Raw genomic sequence first — 12,613 nt, 5'->3', positions numbered from 1 at the left:
AACATTCACAAGAAAGCAGAGAGAACAGGGAATAATGCACAAGGTGCTGCGATCGAGCTCACCAACTCTGCACAGGTCAAGGTTGAGCTACAGCAGAGAACAAGAGCATCAAGAGCAGGCAAAAAAAGCAGTAGGAAAAGAATGAAATCCACTTTTGTGTTTTAAGAAATACGATGGAAATGAAATACTCAAAAGACTCCAAGTCAAGCAACGCTGTTCCAAAGAGTCGCTATGTTTGTAATAAATATCACGTTAAGAGCACACGATTCATTTTAGCACTCTGAAGTAAACAGAATTTTAGCCTAGTGCCTCTACCATCAATCTGCTCCTATCAACTGTAGGTAGAAATATTTCTGACAGCATGCGAGTGCAGGCTAGTTTCACACTTTACAACAAAATAATAAATATTTCCCTTCCAAGAATGGCCTCATCACCAATGGCCTTTCTGTTAACAACAGGACAAAGAACAATATATGTGTTCTTGTTAAAAAGCAGTAAATTTTCATAGTCACTACTTTGCATAACTTCACTGAATTCTGTCATTTATAAAACTGTTACTAGGAAATCAAAGGAAAAACGGGCCTTCTTCACATCAGTTGAATCAACTGAATTTGTCTCCATAAATTGTGGTTTTCTTTATGCTTCACTTCTCTACTGTTTCTGTATCAGCACTGACATCCCACCAATGAGGGTAAGTGGCATGAACAAAGTTACTGCTGACTGCTTCTTTACAACACAACACTCAAAACCAAAGTCCAGTTGCCATCAACTACAGCAGAGAAGGAGATGAGAACGCAGTAGACAAGCTTGGTATGGTATTCACATCCTCACCAAGTAAAGAGCTTAATCTAAATAGGAGTCACCCTTTCTCTCTTTGGCAGAACTTGCAATTAGAGCTAAATTAATTTTTCTTCTGCAAATGATTTATTCATCAGATAACACGGCTTGTGGTCCACCAAGCCCATTCTTGGAACTGGATGAAGTTCGAGCATTTTTGATTAATAAGGTGCATTTAGAGCTAGCAGAAAACAATCTGCCTCCATTTTCCCATTTCCTAGTCCTGCTACAGCAGGAAACACAAAATAAAACAGCACAAAAACTAATCATCAGTATACAAAATGTTATGTAGGACCTATTGTTTAGAGGAGATATCAAACCTTTTTTTTCTTCTTTCAATTCAGCAACTGTTCAGCATTCTTATTTCACAGATACATGTTCTGTGTACAATGTGTCAATCCTTTACCTGACTATAAAGGCTTAAATAGAAAAAATGGGAGTAAGTTTTCTGAAGAAGACTTATCATCCTTAAGTATCTTCCGCTTCTGCACTGAGTTATTTTAAAACGATAAATAAAATTCAGATCAAAACAGACTGTTCTGAGTCACAGATATAAGAGGTCATGTTCTTTATTCAATTCCTTATTTCAAAATGTATTTCTTCCCACTTGGCCTGCACTGACAATATCTACTGCTGTTCCCATATGCGTCTTTTCTGGATGTCTTTAACACCACGATCAGCTTTCCCACATTATCCTGTTTCACAAGCTGAGTACATGAAGATATCCCATTAATTTCAACTGAGTGCGTCAAGCACATATGGCTTTCAGGACAGAGCCCCAGATTCTCACTTGAAACCCCATCTGAAACAGATTTCTCTATTTCCTTATCCAGTTTAAATGTCACCTTCCTTTCTGAGCAACTTTTCAATCACAGTATATAACCTTCACCACTGATCTGAGGGTCAGCGTATATACCAAACAGCAGAAAATGATAGAGAATATCCAATTTGCTTCAATTTGTGTTTTTGTAATACCAGAGAATTCTCTGGGTCTTGAAACACCAGTCAAGCACTACCATGTTTGAGTTCTGCAACTCACCTCCAGGTCTGTCTGTCCAGTCTTATATGGGTTCCTGACACAAAGAATGTTAGTAGAGGAAATTTTGAAGTATTCCTTAATCTGACAATGTACAGACCGTGTCCATAAACTATTTTAAGAGGAATCTATAAACCCAGTGAACTCAACCACCTCCCTGGGGAGCCTATTCCAGTGTTTAGCTACCCTTTCTGTAAAGATGCATATACTTACAATGTAAAGATGTAACCGCTTCCTTGTTTAATCATGTTTTATTTACAAATAGAAACTTCAAATTTATGCTTACCATGTATTCAGCAACAACACCTTTGTAAATCTCATAAAATTCTTCTGCATTTGCACGCTCCATATTGAACTAAGAAAATAAAAAATGTTAGTCATTTGCATTTAATGGAAAAAAAAATAGATGCCCCTTCTTAACCAGCAAGAATTCAGAATGCAATTTAAGTTTCACACAGTAAAAGGAATTGGTTTACAACTGTAACATTTTTATCATACTTTGAGCCAATGGTGCCACATGCAAAAGAGCACAGAGCATCTTCTTCTACCTTACACAGCAGTAGACAATGTACTTCATTTGTAATGTTGGCTAATACCACTATGATATACAAGAGGATCTGTTTGTTGCATAGGAAAGTGAAGGAACTGTTCTTCATTTCTAGAGGGTATCTGAGTCGCAAGGAGATTTCAGATCTTATTACTTTCAGAAAGCACAAAAGGCAGTTCCTAAAGGGCTACTTTCAGGAATCATCTCTGTGCCAATTTCCTTTCAATTCTGCTGGTGATGAGGATGCCAATCCTTGAAATATCTTCAAAAACTCTCCCATAAATTCACACTAACTATAAATTTAAAGACTTGAAGGATGTTAATCTTTTTCCTAATCCTAACTAGTACAGTTTTCAGAAGATATCTTCAGTTGTTGCAGAAGGCATCAATATCATTATTCCCTTTACAGCCATGTGAAACTGAGACACAGAGAGATAAAGTCTCTTGGCTCACGGTAAACAGCAAGGGAAAACAGATTATCTGGTCAATCAAACAATAAAATACAAATATAACAAAGGCAGTGCTGATCCCAAAACGTAACTACACAGTCTGCACAAGGGGGCTGTATTGCAGGAAGACACCTCTGCATTGCTGTGAAGCACATAAAGCACATCTCCAGCCTCTGTGTGTCAAAGAGATAAAGAAAAATGAAAACCTACCATCTGTAAAGCTGAGATCTGAAATCCTTCATTGACGATGGCTTTTATAATCTTTCCAGCTAGTCCTGAGAAAACATACAAAGTACAGTACACAACAGAATTTACAGTTGAAAAGTATTGCGCTGCCTTAACACTTAAAATCCAATGTCTGTGTAATGCTGTGAAAGAAGCAGGGGGCAGAACTCCCTGTCTAAATACTCTACGTTTATATTTATGAACTTATAATATGTTTATTCTTTACCTAAAATGATGCAGTGACAATTTTGAACAACTAAGTTCCATTCAGCTGCTGAAAAATGATTAATTATGTTCTATCCAAAAAGGTCACTGGTGAAGTCTTTGCTTTCCTAAAATCAACTGCAGAACAGCCAGTAACTTCAACATCAAGATTTATATTTGTAATGAAGTTCCAATGCCAATATTTATAATTTAAACAGTAATCAATTCAGGACATAGGTTACCTATATTGCAGCCTTTACAGTGTTCACCAGAGATGAGACCAACACTGAAACAATGCAGGATGATAATAAATATCAGCACAGAAGTTCATGTCACTATGTGCAAAGCATGTTAGAGAAAAATAGCCCACTGCTTCTGATGTTCTAACTCACAAATAGGTTTCTGCTGATCATGTTATTTTATTCTATCAAAGTATGCTCAAAGACTGAACGACATTGAAAAAAACAAAATATTAATGTAGGAGAACAAGAACCACTGATTTTCCACTGAATGAGCATTTTAGATTGCCTGCACTTATAAGACTGTGCCATTTGAAAGACCGAGGCAGCCAAGCACAGTACTCTATTATTTGAGAATTGCAGAGCATCCATGTTTTTGTAGAACAAAACTGTCTGCCCTCTAGTACAAACTGTGAGCAAATACAAATTTCTGGATATTGATTCAGAGCAGAATGAGACATAGAAGAATATTCTGTAATAAATTACAACAGCAAGATTTGACTCTTAATCACTGAATCCTTTATTTAACTAGTCCTTAAACTGAAAGGTTGTTTGTTTTTTTTTTTTTTGTAACACCATATAAATTCAGTAAATGAAAATAAACTAAAGCTGACATCTAAGTTCCAGCACATGCTAGACTTGACTCGTACACGGTCTGCTAATACCCTGCTAATATTTCAAAAATAATCACTATACTGCTAAAGAAAAAGCCTGAGATCTGAATGCGTATTCAGTGCATGCAGCTCTTGGGGCTTTCAGAACAAGTGGAGGTGAGTGCAACTTCTATTGTCAAAATGCACCATTACATCATGGCTCACTTGCACTGATAAAGTTTCCTTCTAACTCTCATGTAAAGCTATTTTTCAAAGGAAGTTTTTAAAAAAATTGCAAAATGAAGAGACTCTCAGAGTCTAACACAAGAAATACAAGACTATATAAAAAAAAAAAGGATTAAAAGACCTACAGTTTCTTTTTGTCTACTCTACAGGTGTCTACACAAAGGTCGTAGGGAAGCAACAAACCTATAACTGTGACTTCAGAGATGAATGGTCAGGCTGGGAAACCTCCAGGAAATAAAAGATTTAAATAAGTAACTGGCAGCAGAGCATGAAGATTTCCTCATTCTCAGTCCTCAGATACAATATACCAGTTAACAGCCACTGCTTTACAAGAAATCAAAGACTGAAGAGCCAGGCAAAGGGCAACCAAGGTTAGGCTGATACGAGAAAGCTGCTTGGCCCAACAGCTGCCCTTCTCCATTGTACACTGTATCAGTAAAGAACAGCCCACTTACACACACCCTCACAGCTGGCAAGAACTCTAATTATAACATTTATCAAGTATAAGGTTCTGAGGAGATCTGCTTTTTATAGACCTTTTGTCCTCAGGAATTTTACACACTGTAAGCAAAATTCCTCTTTTAAACTTCAGTACTCTGCTTTCTGGGCTGCTTCTTTACTGAAGTGTTAACATTTCTCTTCTCTGCAGGGACAAGACGGGCAAAGTCAAAATGAAAATATTATTCACAAAATACTAATATAATATAAGATTGGTTTAATATTTGACTGTGATAAACATATCAAGATATCCTGTATGTTTATTTCTGACTTCACTCTCACTCCAAGACACAGACACCATAACTGCTTGGGACTGCAGCACTGAAAAGGCTTAATCACAAGAATTACTGTCACCACTGCACAAAGACAGATCTCTCTCTCTTCTCCACTCTACAGCAAGGGGGAACAGTTTACATCATAGATACATGAGATATATACACACACACACATACATATTTACAAGGGTGAACACCTTTAAACTAAGACAGGGGAGGTTTAGGTTCAATATTTGGAGGAAGTTTTTCACACAGAAGGTGGTGACGCACTAGAACAGGTTGCCCAAGGAGGCTGTGGATGCCCCATCCCTGGAGGCATTCAAGGCCAGGCTGGATGTGGCTCTGGGCAGCCTGGTCTGGTGGTTGGCAACCCTGAACGTAGCAGAGGGTTGAAACCAGACGATCATTGTGGTCCTTTTCAACCCAGGCCATTCTATGATTCTGTTATATATATATTTGATATATATCAAAGTTCCTTGAGTGAGAGTCATGAGATCTCATTTATGTTCACAAAACAAGATGCTAGCTCCAATTCCCAAAGGCAGGAATCAAGGCATGGGAGGATACATGAGCTGTGAGTAGCAGCACAGGTCTGCAAGTCCAGTGACTTGGCCTCCACTACCCTGGTTTAGGTAACAAATGCATCACTTCTCCCAGAGATGCCCTCTTTTTTATGTTTTACCCAGAACAAAACAGGAACAAAAAATGAGAGGCAATCCTGAAGCAAATGAAAAGCACAAGCTCAAGGCTCAGCCTGAGATGTTTCAGGCTTTCAGCCAATTACATGACTGAATTGGGACGTATGCTCTCCTCTGTGGGCAGATAAGGCCAATGGAAAGAAGAACTAATTAGACAAAGTGTCATTTCAGCAGCTTTCCACAAATTGTTTTCAACTTTAAAATCCAGATCTGTCATGGAAAATCAACTTCTTCAACTTTTTAAGGATCCTTCAAACAGGGCCCGTGCATGTTTAAAATGCGATTACAGTAAGAACCCAAATCAAAGCTGCAGATTAGGCACTAATTATGATGAATTTTTAGTCATGAAACACAAAAGAAACGTAAGTATTACTAAACACAACTAAGAATTTTAATACTAATCCTAACAAATGACGGAAAGAGAGACATAGAGCACTAAGTCTCCTAGAAAGCATTGTTCCTTTGCAAATTACACTGGACAAATGATCTTCCAACAGAGTTTGATCAGATGAAATGATGAGATCTCAGTGAGACTTTATTCAACAGTTTCTCTGCAACACAACATTTGCAAATTGTACTCTTTAGTGGAGCAGATAATAGCAGGGAAGACAGACTGAAAAATACTACAGAACTGTGGATTGGAATGAAAAAAAAAGAAAAAAAAAGATAAAGCAGTTCACAAAAGTCACTTTTAACCTTAAAAGCACTTTAATTAATGAGATGTAGCAGCTGTGTTCCTGGGATCTGCCAGACCCAGGCACTACCAACCACCAGCCCTGTGACTAGGGACGTTACATTCTCTTCCCTTTGTTCTTGGCCCATTTCCCATTGTAGCCACTCCACTGTTAAAAGCTTATTAAGGAAGACAGTCTGCCTTCAAAGCAAGCCAGGCATCTCGGTCTCTATACTTCATTTACTTATTAGCCTTCCAATAATTAAAAATAATTCCTCAGGAACAACAGAAGATTTTTCACAGGAATACATAAACTGCCATCAGCAGTGATATCAATGATCTAACTAATCCAATAATGTATTTCCAGAGGCAACCAGAACAATACACTTAAATTAGCACCGAGTAGCCACTCCATTTTGTGTCTGTTTTTTGACATTTTGAAATGCATTTCTGCTTCACAATATAATGAAAAGAAAAAGGTTATCTTATTCTTTGCTGCCAAGGTTTAAGGTTCTGCCCTAGAAGATCATCAGGCTTGGCTCCAAACAAATCCTTCTCCCCCCCTGCCCCCCCCATTTCAAAAGAGAAAAAAGGGGTGGGGTGGGGGGGGACTCAAAACTGGGCCTTCTTGAAATGTATTTCAGCTGTCAGTCAACCATCCTCTGAAGAACAAAGCTCATTGGTCCCTTCTCTTTTCCTTTTCTACTGAAAAATAATGCAACCCTGAGAATTCTTATTAAGCAACACAGACACACAATTTCTAGACACCCAAAACCACAGTCACAGTGATAACCTGCAGCTACTGATCTTCCAGCCTCACTGCAAACTGTATGAAAAAGGATTTCCAAATGTTTTTTATTTGCTTTATTCTGGAGCAGCAAAAAGTGGGCTACAGAGGGAAAGAAGATGTTATGAGTGACTCACATTGCGAGGGGAAGCGAGGGGAGAAACCCAAGTACCCTGGGTAGGAGAACGTTTCCACAGTTATCATGACTTTCATTTACCTCTTTCCTGAGCATAAACAATACTAAACCTGTTTGAATTGAGACTGTACCACTGATTTATATGGCAGGATCTAACACGATCATTCAAACCATTCATGTGCTTATTAATATATATATATCTTTGTTATTCCTCCCTGAACATTGTGCATGAGATTGTACATGAATGGATATTACAAAGAAGTGGTTAAAATTACTCCTTGCAGTTTGCATTAGCACATAATTATAAATTGCAAAACTAATCTACTATCGCAGTATCAATAAACTCAACACTAGAAGTGAAAACCCTTAAGAGATTCTCTATAATCTGTTCCAGAATCTGCTAATATTGTATTTTACTTCCTGTGGAAAGTTTGCCCAAGATCATTAGTAAATGTACTGTAAGCTCTATCATTTATTTCTGCCTTGGCAAAAGACCATCTCATACCTCTGCACTGTGTTTTAACTCATATTGTTTTTGCTGCCTGTTGATGTTACTAGCAAAACAAAGTGCCTACAAACTGGAGGTGGTACACAGGTTGCAGCCTTACCATCACCGAGTAGAACTAAACTGTGTCCAGCATTAGCAATGCTGATTATGCATATGATACATCACTGTTCTGACCACTTCTCTACAGGCTTTTCACTAACACCCAGCCTGTTCCTGTTTTACACATGTGCTTCCTCTATTTTACACTTGTACTTTTATCCTCCTTCCTCCATTGTAGTGCTATGAAGTTGTTCACATTTTCATCTTCACATTGTTTCATTTCTGCATTTCATCAGGAATGTTTTGACTTGTGATCACATCCTCCAAAACTACTGTAGGTGGATGGTACCAAACATGCTCTGTCCTCACTTGTAAAGCCCGTCGAATTTGACATGCTCATGTCTCCAGTTCAGTGTTAGGGGAAAAAAAGTTTTAAAGCTAATCAGACACTTATTCTGCACAGATCTGAACATACAATTTATTTCACTAAAGGAAAACTTTAGTTTCCTAACTCCAAGGTCCCTAATGAAAGCCCCAGTGCTCAAGCGAAGTAAACTATCTGGATCTGATTTATCTTCCTTTACATAAAGTGTACTTAGAGAACTCAAAGACCAGTTAAGCATGTTATCCTTTATAGAAGACATGCTGGTAAGTTTCCATCGTATCATCATTATCTAAGTGGTTTAAATTAATTTATAGACTCTTGACTCATCACTTTTCTTCGTATTAAAGCAACGTAATTAGCCGGAAATTCCCTGGACTACTCTTAGAAACTATTAAATCTAACTACAGCATTAACTTTTCTTTAACACATTACAAAAGAAAATTCCCAAATGCAGTAATAAACACTCCTTCTTAATGTCTTTCTTACAAAATGTTAAGTCCATCTTCTGTACACAGGGAGGATGTTCAAGTGAACACTACTGAAAAAGCTATGGAAGTATGCGTGGAAATATAAAATATCTTAGTATGGGATATGAGCTTTGTGGTGCCATTTGATCTTCTATTTTTCCCCTGTGAAGTACAGCTCCTTCTCTTCCCTTCTGTCTAAAAGTGTCAGATTGAATGTGGAAATCCTTTCTACCTTCCCCTCTAATTAATCCAAATGCAAAATATATTTTTCATACTTGGAAAAATGACATTTCCCAACTAGCCACTGAAATCCAAAACAACATAGGCTGAGTTTCAAAAGACAAGCATCCCAAGAACAGAATTTTTATCATTACAATTACAGCAGAGAATGTTTAAAAAAAAAAAAAGTAGATGGACTGATGCTTTAATGGAGGCTAAAATGTTTTCTCAATTCTAAAGTGGGAAAGTAGGTTGTTTTAACTGATTTTTCATTTCTCTATAAAGAAAATTACCGCTAGACCGATACTTCTGAACAGTTCAACACCCTAACTATAACAGATCCAAGAAATATCTTAATGCTTTAAGTTTTACATAAATGCTTCTTCTTTCAGTGTAAATCCTTCTGCAAAAAGACACCTGCATCTGAAACCATGGTGCTTTACTGGGTAGTTTTCATTTGACTGCAGCATTAAGATTGACATGTTGCATGTGAGACTATCCAGAAGTCACACTCAAATGATTCACTGTGCATCTCTCAAGCTTCTGCAAAGATTTGTATCCATTCTGCTTATCACTGATGCCTTTCTGCACTCGACCTTGCAGACAACGACACACAAAAACAGAGATACAAGTCCTGCCTACAGTGAGGTGTGGTTCATAGCATCTACGTTTCACCTTTCTATAATGCATACTTAAAGAAAACTTAAAGAAAGAAAATATGCTTTCAGATTACTTAAAAGAAAAATGCATTCCTATTTCTTACACAAGTATAAGAAAACGGCTTTCTGAAAAGCTTGCTTGTTCTATACCTGAAGTCTCCTTGAAATGAGTTACTCAGACATTATCTGTTTAAAACCCAGGGTGAGAATAAGTGATTTCCAGAGCTTGTTTACAGTTTTTCAAAGCCTCACATAATGTATACAGATTATCTTCCTAAAACACGAGATAGATGCCGTGACCTGCAAATGATGACAGATTTGCACCTCTCCTATTATATCCTCACCTACTTTCCCAGTTTGTTTACTTTCCTAACCACATACATGCAGTTGCACTTATCACACTACAGAAGCAAACTGGACATTTACACAGTGATACCTTTTCCCATTCAAAGGACAATAACTCTGTTGCATGCCAGGAATGGCTCCCCTGTTTGCAGTCAGACATATAATCTACAGCAATGCTGGATTTTAGTTCTCTCTCCACTCTGTCTTGTAAAGTAACTTCATTTGAGATCCTACATGAGCACACCCTATTTCTTCACCCGCTTTATACTTAACTGCTGTCTTTGCTATTCTTTTCAACAAACTTAAACTTGTCTTTGGAGCAAAGAACTACTCTCAATTACAGTTTTTTTAAGGCATTGTATAAAGAAGGAAATAAGACACTTACACTGAGCTGCCATGTAGCATTTTACCAACCAATATAGAACTCTGTGATTTGCTAAAGCAGTCCAGTAAGTACTAAGTTAAGAGAGCTGGTGATAGCTCTTGAAGATTTACCATCCATTCAGAATAAAGTTGTATTTGTACTGAATATCTTTTCCATTTGAGAAAAAATAAAGTAGTCCAGCTCATTTTATTTTCTATGAGACATCTCAGTTAAGCAATAATGTGGAAGACAGCACTGTAATTACTGAAATTTTTTTCATTTAATTACAAAAAAAGGCATAAGAGTTTAGCATTAATGTTAGAACAACATATCTAGCTTAACACATGCCAGAAGAATAAACCTGTCTACATAGACAGTCACACACCTAGAAGTCCTTGAGGCCACAAAGGTTTCTGTATCTTTAGGCAAGCTTTTCAGTTTGTCTCAGATCCAGCAGAGTTCCAATTATAGCTTTGCTTTTCAAGTTCATGTCACAGTTTTAGCCTCAAACCTATTTGCAGGAAAACTCTGACTTCAGAACTCATGTCTCTACTTGGGAGTGCAGAAACAGAGGGCAGGATTTCAACTCTTCAGCTCTGCATTGTAAGCTACATATGTGAAAACACGAAATAAAGCACTTCTGAACCCAGCCTTTACAACCTGATCACTGCTATTTTCATTTTTTTTCCCCCTTGCTTATTTTACAAGGAAATAAAGTAAAAGTCATATTAAAGAAGGTTTATACCCAGAAAGTCATGAAATACCAAATTCTAATTCCTACAGCAAACGTGACTAAACTATTACACATAATAAATTAAAGTTAATTCCACCCAGTGATCTACAAAGCACTGTTTCTGCTGACAAAATAGTTGAGTCATAGCTGTCCTCGGTGCATTAAACTGAAGTTCGTATATGTTAGTGTATTTAAAATTTTGTCTTCTGAGCACTACTGGTAATACCTCTAGAGCTAATAACGTGACAGGAGTTACAAAAAGAATGTCTAAATGATTAGAGCTGTGGCCTTGTATACCTGAATCATCAGATGCTCCTAACACATGAAGTGGGAAACAGCAACACTAATGCTCTTCAGTTGTTAACTAATTAGGTCCTAAAATCCTAATTAACAAACTGAAGATCCACGCTCACTAGTTACCATCCTTCTTGGCTGAAAAACCATCCCCAAGACAAGAGAAGGACATAGCCAGAAGACACTGAAAAGTACGGCAGACTCCAGAGGGGCCGAGTCAGGTTGTGACCCTCAGACATACTTCTGGTCAGATCAAGTAGGCAGCTCAATGCAGCAGATTGTTTTTTTTTTCAACAAAGAGGAACTGGAATGCTCTTGCAAACCCTCTTCAGAGTTCACAGGCAGAGCCCTGCGCTGTGTACTGGGCTGCTTAGCAACTGGTGTTTCTGTGCACTGGTCAGGAGCAGGTCAGCAAGGCCAGAGATTAAACTCATGGTGACTTTCCACTGCTTTGGCACTGGACAGGAATTTGTAAACTCTCTACAGTAATCAAAGCCAGCTTCTAAGAATGACTCTGTCCTTGAAATAACCAACGTGAACTAAATACTGATAGCAAGGGAAGCTAACTGAAAAGCTTTTTTTTGCTTACCTATGGCTAAGCAAACCATTTACTAGACCTGAAAACCTGCATATTTTTTCCTTCTAAGAACTACTCACACAATGGACTCTGCAGGAAAAAAGAGAAAAAACACACTGGAAAAAGAAAAGGAAATGAAATTCAAATCAGAATCCAGTTAAAAATTCCTACAGAAAAGACTAAAACTCTGAGTAAGCTCAAAGGTTTAAGAGAAACTTCATGTAATTGTACACATGTAAAGAGCAGATTACATTCATGGTAATTAGATAAGTTCAAAGGCTCAGCAGCGCATAGGAAACTGCAAAAAGGTTTATTTTTAGATACTCAATACTGAAAATTTATGGAGCACAAATCAAATCTGCAGTGCATAAAGAGACTCTCCTGCTTTGACCCACATAACTTTCCTCACTGGGCCTCAGACAAACCATCTCCTGGCACTGATGGCTACATGGGATTTTATCTCTCTCCAGATGCTATATTTTACCTTACATTCTCCCTGCCAGGAAACAAAAACAAAACAGGAGTGGACAACTGTTTTGTTGGGAGGAGTGGGGAGAAAGGGAAAGTAAGTTGCTTATTT

The 12,613-nt window shown here is 37.7% G+C and overlaps 1 protein-coding gene across 1 annotated transcript in view; it reads right to left on the bottom strand.

Moving 5' to 3' along the window:
• NME7 (NME/NM23 family member 7) overlaps positions 1 to 12,613 on the bottom strand; it is a 141,095-nt gene that overhangs the window by 97,426 nt on the left and 31,056 nt on the right. Inside the window, exons 8-9 of the mRNA XM_085525248.1 lie at positions 3,080 to 3,144; positions 2,160 to 2,228 (exon numbers count right to left, since the gene is read on the bottom strand). Coding sequence (XP_085381374.1) covers positions 2,160 to 2,228; positions 3,080 to 3,144 — 134 coding nt within the window. The remainder of the gene's footprint in view (positions 1 to 2,159; positions 2,229 to 3,079; positions 3,145 to 12,613) is intronic.

The sequence above is a fragment of the Coturnix japonica genome, chromosome 1 (assembly GCF_054131305.1).
Source record: "Coturnix japonica strain WE chromosome 1, WE-NBRP24, whole genome shotgun sequence".
NCBI lineage: Eukaryota > Metazoa > Chordata > Aves > Galliformes > Phasianidae > Coturnix > Coturnix japonica.
The sequence above is the reverse complement of the archived record's forward strand: the minus strand, read 5'-3'. Positions and strand labels throughout refer to the sequence as shown.